The sequence below is a fragment of the Eucyclogobius newberryi genome, unplaced genomic scaffold, assembly GCF_026437365.1.
Source record: "Eucyclogobius newberryi isolate DKJ021-1_F unplaced genomic scaffold, fEucNew1.0.hap1 SCAF_17, whole genome shotgun sequence".
Classification (NCBI taxonomy): domain Eukaryota; kingdom Metazoa; phylum Chordata; class Actinopteri; order Gobiiformes; family Gobiidae; genus Eucyclogobius; species Eucyclogobius newberryi.
The window spans coordinates 11,803,332-11,828,230 of NW_027315801.1; the positions used below are offsets into that span (position 1 = coordinate 11,803,332).

Genomic DNA, 24,899 nt, shown 5'->3' on the forward strand with positions numbered 1-24,899 from the left:
GGTCCAAGTTGACATAATTGCGTCCGTGCAGCTAAAGAAGGTGGAGAAGGTGGAGAAGTTGAGCAGCCTGATGCTTCTTCTTCTGCTGCTGTGGCGACACGGCGGAGGAAATAATTGAGAGAACAGGTTAAATGAGAGGATTGACTGAGTGGAAATGTCACAGGCTGTGATTGGCCGACAGCGGCAGACGAGTGACTGGAGGTCATCACGAGGAGGAAATATTGTCTTCCTGCTTGACATTTTTGTTTTGGCGTTGTTTCATTGAAGCAGGCAAGAAATCAAAGAGAGGTAAGGACGGTGTGACCCCAATCAAGGTATTAAATGATGTGTCTTGCCTAACGACACAAAGGCCAAAGTGGTAAATGAGCCGCCAATCCTCTTGTCATGAGGCCTGGCTTTACCTCTGTGGCTTCTGTCGTCGTGGATTAGGTGAAGACCAACGGAAAAGACAAGGAGTACAACCGTTCTCCTCCAAATTTGCATTACGCTCGTATGAATAATTTACATGGAACACCAGGAGAGACTACTTTTATTCTCCATTGCCCGCTTTGATTCCATATTTGGATCAGGTATCTGTTCCTTGGAGGTTTCTGATACATTTTACATGCAGCAGAGCACAACAATCACAAGAGCTCTGACTGCTCTGGGACCGACTTAATCAAGATATGTTTGGATACTTTAGTTATTAGAGCAAGTGTACATTAGGACTGTAGATCTTAAGTTTAATCAAATAATCGGGTGATGGTGTCTTCTTCGTCAACCCAAATATCTGTTTGTCAGCTTGCTTTTTAGGATTATTATAAAGAATTCTATGATCACAGCAGAGGGCTGGGCAATATGGTGATAACAATCAAACTGTGATCTGATTCCTGTGATGATCTGCAATTTGGATGATTCGCCATTTTTGTATTTAATAGATTTGAACAGATATCTGCTTGTACACAGACACTTTCCCACCCACTCGTCCTATTGGTCAACCTCTGAAGGGCTTTGAGTGAATGACATCTGGATTCAACCAATCACGGTGAAGTGTGGGCTTTCAGAAGTAACAGACTGCTTCATTTAGCTCTTAACGGCACAAGAAAATAAAGAAATGGTGGTCCAAATGCTTTGCCATTTCACCCACGCCAACGACAGCAGAAAGGAGAAAGCATGGAGCCACTTAACTGGAGTTTTGATACTGACTGGACAGTTTAATCTGCCTTTTCAAGTATGAAGACGTTGTTTACTCTTACTTTGTTGTGTACAAAGTAGGCTTTGTGTGAGATTTGAATAATTTAGAAGAAAAAAGGAAGAGAAAAAGCCTTTTCCTGCGACATTTAGGCGATGCACAACAAGCCGAAAACAGCCCTTGTGAACATATGATATAGATTGTTGGTTTGATTTTAAAGAGTGAGTAACTGCTTTATTGATAGTTTGGTCACGACTACTTTACTTGGAGGATCTTTGCCCAGTGTGTAAGTTTCAGGTTGATCTGAAGTGGATTACACAGTCCAAACTTCCCCCAGAACAAGGCAAAAACATGCAAACCCACATGGACATTTCTGATAACTCCATGACATATTTGACTTCTATTGTTTCTGATAGTTATGACTGATTGTGTTTTTAGGGCAGCCGTAGACGGTGGTGTCGTCTTGCAGGATTTTGAAGACTCCACCACGGCTCAATGAGAATAACGAGAATGAGCTCAGATTTATACGGACTTATCAAGCTCCACAAACTTCCTTAAGTACTTTACAGAAGTCTATGACACCTTCACTCCTCACTCTCATGTCAATTTACTTCTACTTCATACTCAATTTTGATTATTAAGGAACGGGCTCGATACCCAATACCCATTTCAATATCACAATGGTCATTTTTAAATACCATTGACAGTAATAGACAAAATAATACTGTCTTTATGTTCCTCTGTGGTCTTATACCAGTTCTGAAAAAGCTCAAAAATTGTTCAGGAAAGAGCCAATTTTGTCCTGTTTTGGGATTAATTTGAGTATTGATACTTGCGTACTTGATACTTGAGTATACAGTTTGTGTTTGGTGTTAGTATTGATTCGTAACGGATTTTCAATACTTCTGCCGACCAAAGTAGAAGAAGATTACCACCACAAACTGGAGACCGAGCAGTGAAGAAATTAGAACTGCTGTAAAGTGCTTAAAGAAGTTTGTGGAGCGTGCAAACTGGAGAGTCTATATAAATCTGAGCCCTCGTTATTATCGTGAAGCCGCCGCGGCGTCTTCGAACTGTTGCAGCATGAGCTTAAGTTCTGGATGAAATGGCACTTTATGGCATTTAACTAGTCTATTACAAACCGATCACATGCTTCAATGGGAGGATACATTTGTCAGAATCAGAAAGGTTTCACCCCAGTACTTGTTTCCCGTTGCTAACCTCTATGACACAGCCCTGTTTCGCTCCTGTTGACACTCTGCGACCCGGATTGAGTTTGTGTGTGTGCGAGACGAAGACGATTCGGTTTCCTTCTCCAAATAAGCAGCGCAGCATCCACTAGACAGTATTATCACATTTTGAAGACGCACTTTCTGGAAGAACATGGAGCCTTCTGAGGGACTAGAGCGTAAACTCGCAGCATATTTGTTTGACCGGGAGAAAATCATGGAGTTTCAGACCGACGTTGGCCCCAAATTTACAGAAATCATGAAGACGCAGTCGCAGTTTTGTTGTTTTGATTTTGTTTATTCAAAGAGTTGGCTGCTGTAACTTTTCCTCCGTGGCCACAATTCTCCAGCACAAAAGAATGAAAGAAATGCTTCGATGAAAAACAAAATCTTTTTATAACTGGGGCAGCAGTCAATTAGCAGGGCGTTCTTCAAGGGAGCGCCTCTTCTGGAATGGAGCGAAGTCGATATTGATTATGACATGTTTATTTCCATAGAAAAGGCATCTGGGGTTCGCAGCCACTCAACTGTTTGTTGTCCATCTGTCTGTTGGATCTGTATCAATAACTTGTTAAAGCTGCCAGACAAGAGTTTGGGAGAAAAAAGTCCAGTTTGAAGAAAATGGATTGAAGCGGGGAACATTGGAGCAAGTCCAAAGCTATTTTGGTTCTGAGATGTGAACATTAACAGACTTATTTGACTACACAAATTACCTGAACAAATATCGGAGGGAAAATTCATAAAAAACATAGTATTATTCATGTACAGTGTATATTAGAGCAGCATGTTTACAATCAATACATGAGATTCTTCTTTTCATAGATGAATTATTGAGTGTACATTTTCATTATTAACGATGGGGTAGAAGACTTTCTGACTGAAGTTTGTGATTTCCACCAAAGTAAAATCAGCACTTTGTGAAAAAAATGAGACTGTTCCAAGCTGTCTGCAACTAATAGTGTTTTATTTGTCATAAACCCACAAATACGAGCTGAAAGCAGCGCTCTGATTGGCCGTGTTTGGGCGGCCCACCTCAGTCTCACTTCACTGTGTTAAAAAGCGGCTTTAAAGCTGCACGTGGATATGAACAATGTGCCAAAGGGTTTGTGACAGCTGGGGACGAGTTAGACAGACTTTAAAGAAGTGCTTCTGGTTTCACTGTCAGCTGTCAGCTTCTACATTTGAGAGACATTTTAAATAAGAACTGCTGTACTAATCCAAGAATCTCATGCATTTTTGATCATATTTTTAGTGAGAATAAGAGTTAGCAATTGTATTACATGGTTTTACAATTGTGACCATTCATTTTACAGAGTTTAGTGCAGATTGTAGAATGCCCTTACGTCCAGAATCTGATTTATTTAGTGCAGCTTTTGTTTGTTTTACAATATGGTTGGTGAGGAAAGTGGCACAAAGATTTATTGTCATTATTTCCATGGACATTAGACTGTGCTTCAGATTAGTTATCCTGACAGTCCTATGCCCTCACACACCGACAAAATAACACATATCTATCCTGTGTCTGCTGTTTTGACGCTCGTGTAAGTGTAGCGTTGCCTTATCTGTCCTACATCTGCGCGAGGTGAACGGGCCTCGCAGCGTGGAAAGATAAAGCGCTCCATCTGGAAACATTAATAAGAAGATGAAAAGAGGATTCCTCCGACTTGTGTCATAATGAATATTAACTACAGCCCAGACTTGGCTCTGAGAACACTGACAATAAGATAGATATTTAGACATGATTAATGCCTGCGCTATTGAAAAACACTTCCTCTTATGTGGGGAGACAGAACAGGCCCAGGCCGCTCCACACAGGGTTTCTCATTGTTCTCACATAATATAAATCAATATTGGACTCGAGGGAGGCTGCAGCGCTTAAGTGGCTTTGTGGAATCCATGCCACAGAACTGCCTGTGATATCTTTGCTGCTTGTTTCTACGCAGCAAAATACACATTCAAGATAAATTGTGACAGTCTCTAATTGATCCACCACAGGCTGTATTGAAACAAAGTCAAAATGAAATGTGGACTTTTAGCTTTAGTTGTTTTGCCGTGTTCTGCAGAGTCAGCTGTATCAATATGTATCCTACAGAGAAAAGACTGACAGAGGCTGGAGTCATTACTTACATTTACTCGAGTAACATTTTCCAACACTTTGCACTTGTATTTTTTATTTATTTATTTGTATTAGTTGAGATATTAGTATTTTGAAGTTATTTATTTGGGTTTTTTTGGCTACTACTTTACTCATATTAGTTTTAAAAATATTTAGAAATCGGAAAAGTTAATACTACACAAAATACTTTTTGCCAGTGTTTTCGTCAACACAAAAATCTTATGGCCGAGCATTTTGACAATACTTCACTACTTTTTCCACCAGAAACCTCTCTTTGTAAGTTTTTAATATATTGTAGTATCATCATATTTATCCATCCATCCATCTTCTGCCGCTTTATCCGGGGCCGGGTCGCGGGGGCAGCAGTCTGAGCAGGGACTCCCAGACTTCCTTCTCCCCAGACACTTCCTCTAACTCCTCCGGGGGGATCCCGAGGCGTTCCCAGGCCAGCCGAGAGACATAGTCTCTCCAGCGTGTCCTGGGTCTTCCCCGGGGCCTCTTCCCGGTGGGACATGCCTGAAACACCTCCCGAGGGAGGCGCCCAGGAGGCATCCGGAACAGATGCCCGAGCCACCTCAGCTGGCTCCTCTCGACGTGGAGGAGCAGCGGCTCTACTCCGAGCTCCTCACCTTATCTCTAAGGGAGCGCCCAGCCACCCGGCGGAGGAAACTCATTTCGACCGCTTGTATCCGCGATCTTGTTCTTTCGGTCACTACCCAAAGCTCATGACCATAGGTGAGGGTAGGAACGTAGACCGACCGGTAAATAGAGAGCTTTGCCTTTCGGCTCAGCTCCCTCTTTACCACAACGGTCCGATGCAGCGACTGCATCACTGCAGCCGCTGCACCGATCCGCCTGTCGATCTCACGCTCCATCCTTCCCTCACTCGTGAACAAGACCCCGAGATACTTGAACTCCTCCACTTGGGGCAAGGACACCCCACCCACCTGGAGAGGGCAAGCCACCTTTTTCCGGTCGAGAACCATGGCCTCGGATTTGGAGGTGCTGATTCTCATCCCAGCCGCTTCACACTCGGCTGCAAACCGTCCCAGTGCATGTTGCAGGTCCGGGTTTGATGGAGCCATCAGGACAACATCGTCTGCAAACAGCAGAGATGAGATCCTGTGGTCCCCAAACCGGACCCCCTCCGACCCCTGACTGCGCCTAGAAATTCTGTCCATAAAAATTATGAACAGAACCGGTGACACAGGGCAGCCCTGGCGGAGTCCAACATGCACTGGGAACAGGTCTGACTTACTGCCGGCAATGCGAACACAGCTCCTGCTCCGGTCATACAGGGACCGGACAGCCCTGAGCAAAGGGCCCCGGACCCCGTACTCCCGGAGCACCCCCCAAAGGACACCCCGAGGGACACGGTCAAAAGCCTTCTCCAGATCCACAAAGCACATGTGGACTGGTTGGGCAAACTCCCATGAACCCTCGAGCACCCGATGGAGGGTATAGAGCTGGTCCAGTGTTCCACGACCGGGACGAAAACCACTCTGCTCCTCCTGAATCCGAGGTTCGACTATCGGTCGGATTCTCCTCTCCAGTACCTTGGAATAGACCTTACCCGGGAGGCTGAGGAGTGTGATCCCTCTGTAGTTGGAACACACCCTCCGGTCCCCCTTCTTGAACAGAGGGACCACCACCCCGGTCTGCCAGTCCAGAGGCACGGTCCCCGAACGCCACGCGATGTTGCAGAGACGTGTCAACCAAGACAGTCCTACAACATCCAGATACTTTAGGTACTCAGGGCGGATCTCATCCACCCCCGGAGCCCTGCCACCGAGGAGTTTGCGGACAACCTCAGTGACTTCAGCTTGGGTGATGGATGAGCCAGCCTCCGAGTCCCCGGTCTCTACTTCCTCTTCAGAAGACGTGACTGAGGGATTAAGGAGATCCTCAAAGTATTCCTTCCACCGTCCGACGACATCCCCAGTCGAGGTCAGCAGGCCTCCACCCGCACCGTAAACGGTGTTTGTGAGACACTGCTTCCCCTTCCTGAGGCGCCGGACGGTTTGCCAGAATTTCTTTGGTGCCGACCGATAGTCCTCCTCCATGGCCTCCCCGAACTCCTCCCAGGCCCGGGTTTTTGCCTCTGCGACAGCACGAGCCGCGGCTCGCTTGGCCTGCCGATACCCGTCGATGACCTCCGGAGACCTACAAGCCAGAGTGGCCTGATAGGCCTCCTTCTTTAGTCTGACGGCATCCCTTACTTCCGGTGTCCACCACCGGGTTCGGGGGTTGCCGCCACGACAGGCACCGGAGACCTTGCGACCACAGCTCCGAGCAGCCGCATCAACAATGGAGGCGGAGAACATGGTCCACTCGGACTCAATGTCCCCAGCCTCCCCCGGGACATGGGAGAAGCTCTCCCGGAGGTGCGAGTTGAATACCCTACTGACAGAGGGCTCCACTAGACGTTCCCAACAGACCCTCACAATGCGCTTGGGTCTGCCAAGTCTGTCCGGCTTCCTCCTCCGCCAGCGGATCCAACTCACCACCAGGTGGTGATCGGTTGACAACTCTGCCCCTCTCTTCACCCGAGTGTCCAAGACACGCGGCCGGAGGTCTGATGACACGACAACTAAGTCGATCATTGACCTCCGGCCTAGGGTGTCCTGGTGCCACGTGCACTGATGGACACCCTTGTGCTTGAACATGGTGTTCGTTATGGACAATCCGTGGCTAGCACAGAAGTCCAATAACTGAACACCGCTCGGGTTCAGATCGGGGAAGCCGTTCTTCCCGATCACCCCTCTCCAGGTGTCACTGTCATTGCCCACGTGGGCGTTGAAGTCCCCCAGTAGAACAACGGAGTCCCCGGTCGGTGCACTGTCCAGTACCCCTCCCAAGGACTCCAAGAAGGCCGGGTACTCTGCACTGCTGTTCGGCCCGTAGGCCGCCACAACAGTGAGAGACCTGTCCCCCACCCGAAGGCGGAGGGACGCGACCCTCTCGTTCACCGGGGTAAACTCCAACACGTGGCGGCTGAGCTGAGGGGCTATCAGCAAGCCCACACCAGCCCGCCGCCTCTCCCCGCGGGCAACACCAGAGAAGTGGAGCGTCCAGCCCCTCTCGAGGAGATGGGTTCCAGAGCCCAAACTGTGCGTGGAGGTGAGGCCGACTATATCTAGTCGGTATCGCTCAACCTCCCGCACAAGCTCAGGCTCTTTCCCCCCCAGCGAGGTGACATTCCATGTCCCCAGAGTTAGTCTCTGTGTCCGGAGATCTGGTCGCCGAGGCCCCTGCCGTCGACTGCCGCCCAGATCTCTCTGCACCGGCCCCCTATGGATCCTCCTGCGGGTGGTGGGCCCACGGGAGGGCGGCCCCACGTCGCTCTTTCGGGCTGTGCCCGGCCGGGCCCCGTGGGGTAAGACCCGGCCACCAGGCGCTCGCCATGGAGCACCCATCCCAGGCCTGGCTCCAGGATGGGGCCCCGGTGACGCCGATCCGGGCGACGTGAACTGCCTTGATTGTGTCGTCGTCATAAGAGGCTTCTGAACCGATCTTTGTCTGATCATCATATTTATGTTTTATTATATTCAAACGTTGGATGTCAAGATGGTTTCGTTAATCAATAATCGTGATTATTTAAAACTTTGTGATAATTAAAAACACAATGAGCATGACTAATTTAGAAGCAAAATCGATGTTTTTAATTCAATTATAGTTCCAAAAATACACTCACTTTATTTTGTCACCAGATCAAGGATTAATAAAGTGTTGCACAATGGGATTGAAAAAAACAAAAACTTTTCAGCGATTGTGAATAATCGTTAAATCGTGATGTTTTTCCCACAATAATCGTAACAATAAAACTTAATATTGTGACTAAAATGGGAAAACACTCAGTAAACAGTAGACCGCAGCATACATTACCCAAAAAAATGGACAAAAGAAAGAAAGCAACATAATAGAGTTACAAAAATACATAGTTAAATTCACAGCTTCTTCAACCCCGGCAGTAAAACCCCACAAATATTCTGATCTAAAATAACTGTCTTAACTTCTACTTATAGAGCCATTAGCTTGATGCTGCAGTACTTTGTGATCAGTAATGGGGTGGGTTTGCTAAGCCGCAGCTTTGTGTTAGTGGTCATTCTGCAGCGTTATCAGCTGGCTCCTGCTCCGGGCGCTGATAACACTGGTCCAATGGGAGGCTGTGTAAACCGTGCTAAGCTGGCCCTCTCCTGTGCTCTGTGGAGGTAATCCTTTACACCTGGACTAGTCATCTGGGATTAACACGGAATGGAGGCTTCATGAAGGCAAACCTCTTTACTCTTATAAGCAGAGGACTTTTAATTTCACTGTAGGTCCAAAAGCCGGTGATTAAATAATGACTGTAATCAATATTTAGAATTGTTTTTTTCAAAGTATAAACCTCAAAAGGGTTTGGCAGTGATTTCCATAGTTTATTTGCCTGTTCTGAAGATAAACATATAAGAAAATGGCATTTTAAGAAGTCAAAGAAAGACTGAAGTCCTGCGCTGCTGTTTGCATAGGGAAGGGCATCTGATTGGTTGAAATTAACATACAAATAAAGGCACGCACAGTAGTAGAGCTGCGTAGTGAATCACATTTTAATTGAAGTGAGATATTGTCACATTCAAATTGTCCGTTACACACATAGAAAGGTCTACAGCCGGTCGTCTGTCAGTAAAAGCTTGAGGTTTTGAGAAGAGTTCAGACTTTGGATGAGTAAAAATGACTATTTTTGTGTGAAATAGCTCAGAAGTCGTTTTCAAAATAAAAACAATCAGAGCACAGGTCAGACGCAGATACCTTTACGTTGTCAAAAGGAACAACAATCCCGGACACATCACATATTATGCAAGATACTGTCTGATCTTAGCAATGTCAGTCTTGACAAACTCAAGCCTTTATTTTGTGGAAGCGGGATTTACGATCACAATCTGCACATTTGAGTCCACCTTTTGTTCCGTGGCAGCAAAAGGTTTCTGTAGTTTATTCTTCACACACTGGCAGCGTTGTATACTTGCCTGAACCTTCAATATTGCTCTTCATGTTTTCCTCTGCTTTTGCCCCTCCTCCTGCAGATGTGGACGAGTGCGCCGAGGCCATTGACAACTGCAGCATCGACGCCATCTGCCAGAACACCCTCAAGTCCTACAAATGTATCTGCAAGTCCGGGTACAAAGGAGACGGCAAGCATTGTGAAGGTACGCCTTTCAACCGCTCCTATAAGTGCAGCTAAACGCTAAAATAAACTGCGAAACATCTTCGAATGTCATCAAAAGTGCAATCCTAGTGTTACGTTTGAATTGAGTGTTTTTTAAACTTCCTATATTCTGTGATCTGTCCTTTTCCTCTGTATCTACTGCATTGTATCAATGAAATTTCCCCATGTGTGGACAATAAAGGATTATCTTATCTTATCTTATGATTGTTGTCAAAGTCTGAATATGTTTCGTATCCAGAGCAACGATGACTGATGTTTTGCTGGTATTCTTAAGGGTGACATTTTTGTAGCGCTTTTCTTCCTCCAATCTGAATCTGAAACGGCTTCATTGCCTTTGTCAGTGAACAACACATTAAACAAATTGCAGCATGAAATATAAAACAAGATTAAACAAAGGGAAAGCAAAAAATAATGTGTGAGAAATCAAATAAATGCAGAGTTTGTGTTTGAGTATTTCATTTAGTCTGGTGCTTTACTGCAGATGCCGTTTGTTACTAGACTAATACTGAAATATCTCTTTGTGTGGTTTTACTTTAGAATTCACAATGTACTTCCACGACGATATCAAATGTTAGTGTTAAATTATATAGATTATTGTGAGAAAAAAACATCACAATTTAACGATTATTCACAATTACTGAGACAGTGACCAAACAAAATAAAGTGAAATGTGACAAAAACAGCCAGATAACGAAAGTTTTTTAACATTCCAGTCTATTTTTGGGCAATAGATTGAACACAAAATACTTAAATTTGCTTCGAAAAAATTGTATGTATTATTATTTTTTGGTTCTTTGATTATATTTTGACCTGAATAATTATTGATTAACTTAATAATCCTTAATAATGACCTAGAAATATACATGCTCATACTAGAACTCATACCAAAACATATAATACAAATACTACAACTACTGCAAAGTGCGATATATTGCTACAGAAAATGTTTAACTTCTTTATAACTTCTTTATACGACTGGCCCCAACAAACATAAAGAAGTATAATCACAGTAAATCCTTTTCTAAATGTACTATTGTTAAAAAGTAATAAATAATGCGCTCCAAAAGTCGCAGTGGTCATACAAAATGCATTATCTTTAGTAAACATTGGCTTAACGTGAATAAATGGACTAAATATGTGTTAATATGTGTTGTACAAGAGGCTTTTGTAAAGTAGTTGTTAAAATATACGTCGACATATCCAGTTGCTGTTAAATGTTTGACACCGAATTAAAAACGGTCATATTTGGGTTGATTTGCCGCTTATCTCTTTGACGTGGCGCCTCCGGGCCAGTGACAGCCGGGATAAGAGCGCGATAAGAGCTTCTATCCGTCTCCGAGTAACTCATTAGCGACTCGGCTCCTGCGAACGAGAGGAGGCGCGGGGAAAGCGGAGAGCCAGGTGCAGCGTGTTCCATGTCGACAAGACCAAATGAAGCAGTAAACGTCCGACACATGTTTCAGGGGAGATTTAAGAAGGGACGAGATCTCTGCCAAAACGTAACGTATACTAAACGGCAAAGGTTTTTTTTTTTTTTTTTTTCTATCAATGTGTGAAAAAACACTGTTTACCATCTGGGTTTTAATAAAGATGACTTTGAATGCTTTATGCCTGTCCTGGCCCCGCGTGGGAAATGATAAACAAGAAATAAACAAACACAATTACATTTCTCTGCGATAGAGTTGGGTGCGTTTTGATAAGAACGGCAGAAAATGGAAGTGGAAAAAGTGGAATCAAAATTGAAATCGGGGATATTGCGAAAATGTCCTCATAAATACAACCAAATGTCCTATATATACATACATATCCTATATATGTCCTATATATACATACTGGGGCTTGTATCTGTTAAACCTGTTGACATTGCAGAGGAGATGTCAAGTCATTTTAAGTCTCCTCTTATATATTTCTTGCTACATTTTGAGAGTTTTTCTTTGGCCTACTTACATTTTCCTTTGCCTTTCTTGACAACCTTCACTCCCAGATTCCCTTAAACTATGTGACTAAATTGTTTTTCTATCCTCTCCTCCCGTGCGCCCCCAAGTTTTCCCTCGATCATTACATCCCACAGTTTATACGAGTCCTATTACAAACCTGTAATTCTCCATTTCTTTTTTCTCTCACCGCTATTATTCTTTCATTCACTGGGCCGCGTGTTTTCCATGGCCGTCTGCCGGTGGTTACAAACGTTTTCTTTATTGAATCGAGTGCAAAATATGTGCGCGGATTTGATTTGAACTGAAGGCTGGTGGATGGCCGCTCAAGGATGATTTACTCACTAACCCAGAGTCAAAAGCAGAAGGAATGTTTAATTATTTCGGTATCGGTAGCGGTGGGAGTTGATGAGCGTGCCGGCTGATTGCAACGAACAGTCGCTCTTTCTGAAGTTATTTAGCGCGAGGCCACGAGGTGCTCCGGCAGGCGCTCAGACGGGCTTCCACGTTATTACTTTATCGGCCTCAGCTCGGTTATTTGTGTTTGATTGGAACGTGAGCTCCAGGATTGAAATGTAAGAGTTTGTAAAATGAAGCTTGTTATTTTCGCAGCACCGCTCGGTCTCTCTTTTCTCTCGTCATAGTTTGATTATTGAGCTAAAACAAGGTCTTCAGCGGTGAAATGCTAACCTTGGAATTAAATAAGCTTTTCACAAAACACTTACAGGTTGTTTTCACTCTCATCATGTGTTTTTGGTCGTTTGGTTTAGTCCTGATGGATACTTTGTTCCCGATTGAAGGTTTAGTCGTGGTTTTAGTCCCAGTTTTGACCAGGTGTGGAGACTAAACCAGTGCTAAACAGACCATTTACTTTGAAACACAGATCTAATTTGCCCTTTGCATTTGACCCATCCTTCAATATCACCGGGGCAACCTGTCAGGAGCAGTGCCAAGCTCCAGATCTTGAGCTTGGCTTGGTCAGGACCGTAACTGGATGATTTGTTGATGTGGGGGAAACAGAAGCCTGGAGAAAACCCACCCAAATACATGCGATATCTGCAAAATGCTGTTAACGTCTGCAGTTACATCTGACCGACTCTCTCTCCTTGTACTTTAGACTGAACGTACAGACTCACAAATAAGACTTATTTGTATTACTTATTATCAAATGGAAGGAATGTGTCTCAAATAAAGGACGTTTAAATGCACAGAATGTCTCCTAGCGCTTCAGAATCTTGTCGTTTTTGCCCACATCATTTTATTGGTATTGACATTTTTGGTCTCATTTGGAAGTGATTCTTTTGAGGAGCTCTAAGATATCTTTTGAACTTTTGTGTGTCTTGTTAACGTGGTTACATTCAGGACAACATACCAGGGCATCGTTCGTTGCTTAAATACATAGTTTTTTGGGTCGACATGCGATTAATCAAACTTCTGAAAGTCAAAATGATCATTTTCCAGGTGCTAAAGGTTTTATATTGCCAACAAGAGACAAAGGCACAGCTATTAACACCTCCAGAGCAAGACGCATACGGATTTAGCACAATATTTTGTCCTCTTCAAAGACAGAATGAGTGTATTTACTCCAGGGTACACTTTTATTACCCAGGGACGGACAACCTACTTTGCAAGTTTTTAAATACAATTTAGCCTGTCTGTCAACAATATGCATCACAAAGCCACTTCTGAACTACAACAGTTTTTTTTTTTCGGGCTGGGCTATAATATTTCCCTCATATTTATCAATCGATTATGTAATAGTCACATTTTTTTCTGATCTCTGCTCCAAGAAACAAAATGCTGACCTACAGATTGGCTATAAACCTCAAGCCTTCCATTATAAATCTTATTTCACTTCACATTTTCTCTAGAAGTCTTTATCCTGGACTGATATGTTCCCTTTATCAGAATGCCTCTCACTGCTCAGCCTTTGTCAGAGCTCTATCTGTCCATCACCTTCTTGTACGATAGGAATACATCATTGTTCACTGACATTTTCAGACATGACAAGTGCATTGTACAGGCCCATTCTGCACTTTTTTTTGTGTTCGAGAGGCAACCCTGCGACGCCGCGACACTTTGTGGGCGTCGTGCATTTCAAAAGAAGTGGGACAGTGATTTTGTGGCGAGATAGTCGGCTGACGGGGGCTTTTTCATTGTTTCAACCCCATCCCTGCGCTGTCAAATCCAATTAAGTCCCGTGTGAAGCTGCCTCGAAAACAGAGGATCACGGGCCTAAATGGGCTTGTAAGTGCTGAGTGGAGGGATGCTCTGTTCTCTATCCAGCGCGTACGGGGCTCTCGGGCACGCGGTCCCCACAGCCGTCATTGTAACCGTAACAGACAACTCCACTCAGCCTGTCACAGCAATCTGCAGCCTCTCTGTCTCCCATCTCTGCTGTAGGAGCACCGTGAGGTATGAGGCTTTAAGGTTACATCGATTTATCATGGGGAAAATCAATACGGAGCTATATTAAGTTTTGACTTTGGCTAAGTCGCTCGTGTCAATAATGTCACGGCCTGTAAAAGAAGCAGGTTTACGCACAGTTAACGTCTGCCGTCACACCGGGAATGTATGCAAGAATATGGTTGACAACGTTTGGTTTCCGTGACGAGCGCGGTGCGTGGGTGTAGTAGATGAGTTAGAAGCAGCAGGAGGGGTTCGTCATAAAGGTTTAATCACATTTTAATCGAGGATCGGTTATTTTTAAGTGTCAAATGATCAGCTTGGAGCGTTTTATGTGAGAAGTCTAGAGCCAATCCTCTTCGTCTTCGTGATCTACTTCCTGTGACACAATGTTATTTTGGTAATTTCGCTATATCGTGATTCAGTCGTTTTCACGTGAATGCAGCTTTATGCTCAGAGACATTTTTGGTCCCGCCCACCAGTGTTGGGAAAGTTCACTTTCTACATGAACTAGTTCAGTTCATAGTTCACACATTTTAAAATGAACTAGTTCAGTCCATAGTTCATGATTAAAAACTTTGAACTAAGTTCACAGCTCCAAAAAATGAACTAGTTCAGTTCTTTTTTTCAATATTATGCAATAATTGTTCTAAATTATTTCCACAGCCCAAATACAACCACAGGCAGCAATTATTTTATTAGTTTAATACTGAAACTATGTGTCAGATTTCATCTTAATATCCAATTTTGAATCCTTACCCAGGATTTACACTCACATTTAAGGGACAGACTTCCCCCATGTGCTGTTCATTCAGTCCACACTAGCAGCATTAGTAGTAGTAGTAGTAGTAGTAGTAGTAGTAGTAGTAGTAGTAGTAGTAGTAGTAGTAGTAGTAGTAGTAGTAGTAGTAGTAGTAGTAGTAGTAGTAGTAGTAGTAGTAGTAGTAGTAGTAGTAGTAGTAGCAGCTTTCAGCCCCACAGTATATTCTCAAAAACATGAGGGAAAACTGCTGGGCAAAGTTTGCACAGAAATGTTAGATTGTTCCATCCTCACCGACCTTATCATAAAACTCACGTAACTGGTCGTAACAGGGCGACTCCTGCTGCTCTGATGACTTCACGTTGCGGTCGCGTCCATGCTGCTTTTTGTTTTGATGCGCATGCGCAGTGCGGTGCGACACTATCGATCTATCGCCTCTACAACTGGAGCTCTCACACTTGCCAGACACGGGCTCTTTTTGGGCAACATAACGTTGTGTTTATCGCCTGGAAGTCTCCAGAAATCTGACACTTTATTGAACGAAAATAAAAATAACGAATTTGCCGTTCACAGACACCAGAATGAACGCGTCACAGTTTCGTTCTTCAGCAGTAATGCCGTTCGTTCAGTTCACGTTCACCAAAATTATGAACAGGTTCATGAACTTTCGTTCAATGAACGCGTTCAGGTACAACACTGCCGCCCACACCTCACAGTGGTCAGCGTAAACAAGCCCGAGTGAGTGAGTGGCGGCTTGTACCAATTGCAATGAAGTGTGAGCTGTTAGAAGAAGTAGATGACTCTATTTACCTCTTCAAGGCAATAAGAAGATACTACGTCGTCCTGCTGCCCCCACGACCCGGCTCGGACAAGTGAAAGAAGATTGATCGCTGAATGTTTTGAACTGTGATAAAATAGAACTTGTGAAATACATTTTTTGGTTTATCGCCCACATCGGAAGAAAGTTGACTGATTTTTTGTGTCAAAGGGCAATGGTTATGCGGGTTATGTTTAGGATTTTTGTTTTAATTCAAAGCCTTTTTTATTTGTTTTTAATAACTGACTATGGTTATTGAACAATATAACGGGAAAAAAGTGGTAACTTTTTTTTGGTCATATGGCCTAGCCCTACTGCAACTGTAGCTATTCAGTTTAAGGTAACTTTATTGTCTTTATTGTCAGGAGCATGAGTACCTGAAGGATTAAGATAAGATAATACTTTATTGTCCACACATGGGGAAATTTCATTGTTGCAACACAGGTAGATACAGAGGAAAAGGACAGATAACTTATAGGATATTTAAAAAACACGCTTAATAGAAGAACTCTTATAAACAAAACTCTTATAAACAGAAACTCCTATAGACAGAAAATAAATGTAGGGGAAAAATAAATAAAGATAAAAATAAAATAAAAAACAGCTAGCGTAAGACAAGATAATACTAACAATAATGGTAAAATAAACACTCTATTTTCATCAGTTATATGCACATGAATTAGTCTAATGTACATGTTTTAGGTTAACAGTGAAATCTATTGAAACATACAAACTCCGCCCTGAAGTGCCCCACATAGTCTGGGAATCAAATCCAGGACATTCTTGCTGCAATACAAGTTTGAGAACATCACTTTATATATTATACACTCAGGACTGTGCGTTGTGTAGCGCAGTCTCCCAAAAGTCTACATCAGTGGAACATGTATGAGTGCAAAGGTAAATGCAGTGCTGAATCTTTGTGCAAAACACGTCCTCCTTGAAGCACTTTGAACATGTCAGAAAAACAAAAGAACATTCACTTGTTTGTAGCATCCGACCGAACCACATTAGCAACCGCTGAAGTCATTTATTTCTCCTGTTTTTGTTTCAAGTTTGCCCACTACAAACTGAACAGCTCTAATGAACAAAATAACCCATCAGGCCTTTTCAATTCTACATCATTTCCCACAATGCTCTAATTAGGCTCACTATTTAAAACCTGCTTTGGTAATTTTGTTCGCCGCAGTGTTTTCTTTGCTAATGTATTCCTCACAAAACGCTTGTTGTTTTGCAGATGTGGATGAGTGCGCCACAGAGTATAATGGAGGATGTGTTCACGAGTGCATCAACATCCCCGGGAACTACAGGTGCACGTGCTACGACGGCTTTCGGCTGGCACACGACGGGCACAACTGTCTGGGTGAGTGAGACCGCGGCTACATTTGCATCTGATCACTAGAACAATCAGATAACTAGAATAATCAGATCACTAGAATAATCAGATCACTAGAATAATCAGATTACCCAACAGATTTCCGCTGTGCGTTTACATCAAGAGAAACGTGATTATCACCTGAGAATGCGTGTCAGTTAATTAGTGGGTTTAATGAATTTGTTTAACCAATTTTCACCTTTTATTTTTGTCTTTGTCACATTAATTGACTCTATTTTATATGTAATTTTCCTTGTTAAAACCTGCACGGGTGTGAACTATCAGAAAGGAATCAGATTACCAGCCGTAACCCCAGAAATAAGATAGTGTTGTGTTTTTACATGCTGCGTCTGTGAACATTTTTTGGAATATGTTGGTTTATTAACTAGTGAGTATATATTATTCAAAGGGAGACGAAGCCTGTGCTCTTATTGGTTTAAACAAGGAACTGCAATCTCTGGGTTGCCAGTGCCTTCATCTATATAAAGTATTGGACACACAAACCTCTTGCTATGATTAGAACATGTTCAATCATTATCAGCAATAGCAATATTTGATTAAGTTAGAATTCTACATACAGTACTTTTTAAAGAGCCTTGGTAGAATTGGCTTGTTCATATATCAGCTGTTATAATCAATATATCTTTAATTACTGGATCTATCCACAGAAATGTTTAATTTAATGTCCCAAATGAACTCTGAGAAGGTGAATAATGATGGACCCAATCCCTTAAAAAACGTTTAGAACATTTTTTTTAAACAGATTTTTTGTCTCATAGGATTTTTTAACAAAACAGTGCTGCGTAAAATAGGGACAAGTCTCCGGAAAGACATGCAGCAAATTGTCACGAGCCGAATTCAAACTCATATGTGTGACGTGTGCTGTTCAACCACACCACGAGCGGCGTAAGATTTCATCAAATCCAAACTTATTAGGTTTGGCAGGAGATTTCGTTTGACACGGAAAAACAAGCAACTAACAAATGATGCAAGTGCTACACATGATTAAGTGAAAGAGTAAACGTGCTGTAGTGCAGCAACGCGGTGCAATGGAGAGAAATGTTCAAAAATGAGTAAAGAAAGTGCACTTAGTAGTAGAAAACAAGGCGATGGAGAGGCTGAGGGTTTTGAAAGTAGTCGGCAAAAACAGCACGATGACAAAGTGTGTTTATTCAGATGGATTGTGAGGTTAGAGGTGGATGCGATCGACCTTGATGATAGTTTTCATCATTAATAAGTACATACAAGCTTTTTCATAACTGTATTTCTGCTCCAGCTTCCTTTGTCACATCGCCATTGATTTTTTTTCTTGCGTAGTTCAGTTTTATACAATGTGTCGGCAGAACTTAACCTGCACCTGTCAAGTTTCACCCTGTGTCCCGCCACGTTCGTTTCCCTCCTCCGTGTATCTAATGTTGCTATCGGCGATGGTAATGTATGTTTTCAGAGCTGGGGTGGACCACTTATTAGACCGCTGCGGCACAATTAGTAATGTCCTCGCTTGCCAAACCTGATATTCCTCTAAAATGTATTGGGAAAGCGGAAAGTAGGTGAGTAAGACAGGTGAAAACGGATGAATTTACGAGCGTTTGACCCTCGGAGCGCCGTCCAGCACCTCTTTCCCATGGTTTAATATTTCACTGGTGTGCTGTACATAATAGCCTAACGCAGACTATATTACTCAAAGCTCGCCTATGAAATGAAGGAAAAACATGCTGTAGTTAAATATAGTACATCAGCTTGACAGTCGTGTGAACGGACATAAGAGGCTGGGCTTTTATCTTTAGTGTCAATTAAGTGATGATAATAGCTACAAAGTCTTGAATCAAATAAGAACAAAGGGTAGATAATTAGTCTGTTGCTGTTTCTGCTTGACAGAAATGCTAATTGAGAAAACAGACTTCGCTACATGTAAGAATGAAATTAACTAACGGCATTAAGCTGTTTTGAAGTACAACAAAACAAAACAATACAAAAGTTACATTAGATTAAAAAAAAAATATTTTCCATCTAACAAATATGCAGTATTTCTTCCTTTCAAATGAACAGCAGATGCTGCTTTGCTGATGGCGTCACTTATACAAAGGACTTCCTTGCACCGCTTTTTATTCCGCACGCTTTTCGGTTTGGTGAGGACAAACCGTTTAGGCGACATAAGTAATACATGACTCCAGCAGCAGACAAACGCAGCATGATCACCGCTGGACAACACTGCGGTAGAAAAACATGGATAAACCCTCCTGTACCTGCTCCGTCCTGCGTCTTGTACCTGCAGTGTAAAACAGAACCATGAACCAAGTCGTTTAGCGCTGGCTGCCGTGCTGTGGCCCATTGGCTGTGCGGGGCAGGGCTGTGCGGGGCAGGGCGGGCGGGGCGGGGCTGACGTGCAGGTGTGTAATGCAACGTGAGCCTTCTGTAGCCTTCATCGATCCCTTTGTTATCTTTCCTCTGAGAGAGAAGAACGATCGGAAACTGCATGCGTTGTTCTGAGAAGAAAGGGAAGAAAACATATTACCGTTTTTTTTGGAGCATAAGTCGCACCAGCCAAAAATGCATAATAGAGAAGAAAAAAACAGACTTAAGTGTCACATAAGTCACATTTTTGGGGAAATGTATTTTATAAAATCTAAGACCAAGAACAGACTTTTCATCTTGAAATGCAGTGTACGTATGCTAACGCTAACACCTTCAGCTACATGACGCACAGACAACAAACTGTGGTAAGTGTCTGGTATGTTAATGTAACATATTAACAGTTATTCAGATAACTATAGCATAAAGAACAAGTTTACCAAAGCATCAGTTTTACCCCAAATCACTAAATCCATTGAATTCTTCTTCCTCTGTGTCACTTCTAAACAACTCCACAAACTCCAGAGGTAGAAGAAGAGCAGATTCTTCTTCTGCGTCGCTTAGAGCCTAGAGCGCCCTCTTGTGGTTGTCAGTGTGAAAACAACAAATACTATCAAGTCACTCTGGCCAAACTATGAAATACCTATTTATTTTATTTCAGTGCGGTCATGGAGACATTGGAAAAGTAATGGCATTTTTAATAACCCCGCTAACTTTTCAGATGAAGGACCTGACACCTGCTCGTCTCCATGGAGATGTTATTGCTTTGCACGGAATGTTATCTTCCTAAAGATAAGCAGGGGGTGCCAGCAGGTCAAGTTACAGGTCAGATCTATGTGGAGAGCTGGATAAATGCAAGCTAGAGACGTTCAATGCCATAATGTGGGGTGATCCAAGTAAAGCAATAACATGTACTCTATGGAGTAAAGCACCAGACAAGTTACATAGTGCACTTTAGGTATGTGAGATGCCACACAAATAACTCATATTACACTTTTCTATTGCCAAGATTCCAATTTGATCACGATTCAAGTATTATTATTAGTATTATTAGTAGTATATTTACTTGTTTTGGCTTTATTGACAGGAAAGACTGTGTGAAACGGGGGATGAGAGAGAACATGTAGTAAATTGTCAGAATCTGGAATCGAACTCACGATTTTGATAAATAACAAAAGTCTTCTGAGGGTTCGCACTTCACTGTGATTGGTTAAAGCCACCTGTCACTCACTCAATAAGAAGAGTGGGTGGGTAAACTTTCTACATTGGGCATAAACCTGCATTAAAACAAAAACAAACGGAAGCATATATTGACTGAAATCGTGTACTTTTGTTGTTTTGAATCTACATTTTGAGAAGTATTTTGTGCATTTGTGCTTTAGGATTCTACAGTGTGTTTATTGAGGACTGTCCACTGTCAGGTCAACGTTGTTTATCATCATCTTTTTGGCCTTGTCTGTGCAGCACTTTGGGATTTTAAAGTTGTTAAGTGTGCTTTAGAAATCGACTTTGACATTGACACCGACTTTAAGTGGAAATTTGCACTTAACTATTTCATGCAGTTAGTCAATAAATACATTTATGGCATGAAACTGGTTGAAACCGAAAACACGATTTGACTGTAAAAATGTCAAGATTACAATACAATGGAGTCGTAATTATCACAAGATTCTCAAGGTTTCCAATCCAAAATGTAAGAAAGTGGAGAGGATTAAAGGATAAGAGCAAGTCTAGTCAACAGAGGAGGAGAAAGTCAGCCATTACAAGTGATTTCTGATCTCTGAACTGAAATTGCAATAGTTAATCCCAATAATCACTGAAGTTTGACATTTTAAGTGACGCTGAATGACTCTGAAGTTTTTCAAATGGCTTCCAAAGAGAGAAAATGGCATTCTTTTTAATTCAAATTTGCTCCAAGTAACTTTTCGATTGGAGAGTCTGCGACCTGTTTGTGTCCATGGAGAGGTTATTGCTTTGCCTGGAATGTTTCACGGTATGTAATTTAATATTATGCATGATAGATACGTTTAATGCCATACTGTGGAACATTCCAGACATTCCAGATATGAACGTTAATCGTTAGACTTAAAGAAATAAGAAATGTAAGCCATTTCCAGGGTAAAAGTGTCAGTTAGTTTGCATTTCTATTACAGAAGATGAAAAAGTAAAATTTTATAGCTTTTTTTTTGTTATTTTAGCTATACAGAAGTATTTGTGGCAAAGTATCTAATATATTTCAAGATAAAATGATACACTGTAAATCCTAAAATCTGTAGTTTGCCTCAAAAATACCTGTATTTACCATAAGCTTCAGTTAAATAAACATATAAGCCCAAATACAATTGTAAATGTTTTTGAGCCACTCACATGCATCTGAGTGGTTTCCATTTGCAAAAAAAAACTTAATTTTTAATCATTGGAATATTCTGTAGTCAATCCCAGTTTTTCCATTGAAATTCCATTATGTTTCTCTTCACTTTTGCCTCCAGTTGTTGCCATTCCAAAATTTAGACATTTAAAAGTTCTTCACGGAGACAGGGGACGAACCCATCACCAGAAAAGTTTCACAGTGCACCTTTAACCTTGGCAGACCCGGCCGGCTCCCTTTGAATTACTCTGGATGATTTATTGTAGGTGGTTCTAACGCCGCGGCTCTGCTGTAATCCTCTGCACAAACAGTAGGAGGAAGGAAGCACAGAGCCGTGGATTTAGGTTCAGACTGTGGATTCCTCTGCGGGGCCTGAGGCGGGTTTGGACCCCTGAGCTCGGAGTCCCGTCGGCCCCTGGTTTACAGCTCATGGCCCCCTGATGGGCCCAGAGCTGCACACGTAAGACTTCCACTTGATCCACAAAGTTCAAACTGAATTATCATTGTTACTTCCTCGAGTGAATGTGCTGCTGTGTTTGTGAAGGTGATTTCTCTCACGTAGTGTTTGTCCCCAGTTTGGTCCTGGTTTGAGCCCAGTTTGGTCCTGGTTTGAGCCCAGTTTGGTCCTGGTTTGAGCCCAGTCTGGTCCTGGTTTGAGTCCAGTTTAGTGCTGGTTTGAGTCCAGTTTAGTGCTGGTTTGAGCCCAGTTTAGTGCTGGTTTGAGCCTCGTTTGGTCCTGGTTTGAGTCCAGTTTAGTGCTGGTTTGAGTCCAATGTAGTGCTAGTTTGAGCCCAGTTTAGTGTTGGTTTGAGCCTTGTTTGGTCCTGGTTTGAGTCCAGTTTAGTGTTGGTTTGAGCCCAGTTTAGTCCTGGTTTGAGTCCAGTTTAGTGCTGGTTTGAGTCCAATGTAGTGCTGGTTTGAGCCCAGTTTAGTGTTGGTTTGAGCCTTGTTTGGTCCTGGTTTGAGTCCAGTTTAGTGTTGGTTTGAGCCCAGTTTAGTCCTGGTTTGAGTCCAGTTTAGTGCTGGTTTGAGTCCAATGTAGTGCTGGTTTGAGCCCAGTTTAGTGTTGGTTTGAGCCTTGTTTGGTCCTGGTTTGAGTCCAGTTTAGTGTTGGTTTGAGCCCAGTTTAGTGCTGGTTTGAGCCCAGTTTGGTCCTGGTTTGAGCCCAGTTTGGTCCTGGTTTGAGTCCAGTTTAGTGTTGGTTTGAGCCCAGTTTAGTGCTGGTTTGAGTCCAATTTAGTTCTGGTTTGAGCCCAGTTTAGTGTTGGTTTGAGCCTCGTTTGGTCCTGGTTTGAGTCCAGTTTAGTGTTGGTTTGAGCCCAGTTTAGTGCTGGTTTGAGCCCAGTTTGGTCCTGGTTTGAGTCCAGTTTAGTGTTGGTTTGAGCCCAGTTTAGTGCTGGTTTGAGTCCAATTTAGTGCTGGTTTGAGCCCAGTTTAGTGTTGGTTTGAGCCTCGTTTGGTCCTGGTTTGAGTCCAGTTTAGTGTTGGTTTGAGCCCAGTTTCGTGCTGGTTTGAGCCCAGTTTCGTGCTGGTTTGAGCCCAGTTTGGTCCTGGTTTTTCCCCAGTTTGGTCCTGGTTTGTCCCCAGTTTGGTCCTGGTTTGTCCCCAGTTTGGTCCTGGTTTGAGCCCAGTTTGGTCCTGACTTGGTTTAGTCCGGTTCTAGACCCAGTTTAATCTTGGTGCAGTCCTGATTTATTTCCATGTTTAGTCACAGTTTAATCATACATCATTTTTAGAGTTATGAACTATTCATAATTATTGCCACCTAGACTAAACAACTGTGAAATTCTTCATTCACATTGCCACAGCTTTATGAAATCAAACTTTCTGAAGGAAAAAAGTAAAGAGCAAATAGAAGAGCTCTTTAACTTTGGGTTTACTTTTTGAAGTGCAGCTTGAGTTATTTTTGCTTCTAAAACGTTCACAATTATATAATTTTAGTGTGTGAGCAAGTGTGCAGTGTGAGCTGCTGAATTTCATTCTGTACTTGACACAAATCTGCATCGTCCAGGAGGGTTCCATCTTAGAAAAAGATTCAGTTGTAGTCATCTGGACACTGTTTTTTGAAATAACTATTGTTACAAACATTTAAAAACACGTGTTTTCAAGTCTCAGTGGAGTAAGACCAGTCAGTCAGTAGCTGTTGAAACGGTTCCTGTGGAGCAGCCGGTCGGTCGCACCATCTGGTCAGAACAACACATTTAATTCATTACTTTAAGCTGCATTACCCCTCCTTTTTCACATTTATAAAGACAATCTGTTTTCCCCCACTATACGCATATTTTCAAAGCTGATTTTTCTTTTGCGAAAATCAGACACTCATCAAATTAAACATTGATTACTTTAAATTTAGGGGGGCAATGCAGCATGAGTCCAAATTTCACGGGGAAGGGAACAATAAAATAATGTTGTATTGTTTTTTTTTTAAATTGGGAATTAGAAAACATTCTATCAATTGAAAACTTGTCAGAAAGTGTCACGTGCGTCACAATATGATGCTTTTGGGTGAGAGCTGATTGGCTGTGCAGGAGTGGTCCACTTTGCTTCACTTTTCCATCTGATAAAACAGTTCTAAAGCTGCTCTCACGACCAAATCGTCCACACAGTCAGCTCATCATTACATAACAACTTTCATATTAGCGTAGCAGTCAATAAATATAATAAATACACGTGAGCCATTATAACTATATCGCAATCGAATCGAAAACACACTTTGACTTTGAGCAATTGTTAAATCACAAAAGCTGCAAGTATTTCGATAGTCGACTGTCCTCTGCTTGGAACAAAATCATTTTTTTAACGTTGACCTCTACATGATCTTCTGATATTCATGGCAAATCTCTGTCTTTTCTCAAATACTGATGTTCCCGAGTTCCTGACAATCGCTATACAGCCCCACGTTGTAATTCCTCTAAAACCTCTCTTACATCCTCTCCAGACGAGCGTAGCATACACGTGCCTCCCTCGGATTGCTGGGATCCAGTATCACCTGTACGCTCCGTCTCCTCCTGTTGTCATGCCACTGCGCACTCGCCCCTTGTTGTCGTCGCCTTTGTTTTGCCCTCGGCCGCGCGTGCCACACGACTCCGCCTCGTAATTGCCCGTCGTTGGCAGCATAATGATAGCGAAAGCGCCGGAGCATGAAGACCTCATGCTACTGCTGCCGCG

The 24,899-nt window shown here is 42.6% G+C and overlaps 1 protein-coding gene across 4 annotated transcripts in view; it reads left to right on the forward strand.

Moving 5' to 3' along the window:
- scube3 (signal peptide, CUB domain, EGF-like 3) overlaps window positions 1–24,899 on the forward strand; it is a 147,098-nt gene that overhangs the window by 18,579 nt on the left and 103,620 nt on the right. For all 4 annotated transcript variants that reach the window (XM_072449156.1, XM_072449158.1, XM_072449157.1 and 1 more), the window contains exons 2-3: window positions 9,580–9,702; window positions 16,874–16,999. In XM_072449156.1, the coding sequence (XP_072305257.1) occupies window positions 9,580–9,702; window positions 16,874–16,999 (249 nt within the window). The remainder of the gene's footprint in view (window positions 1–9,579; window positions 9,703–16,873; window positions 17,000–24,899) is intronic.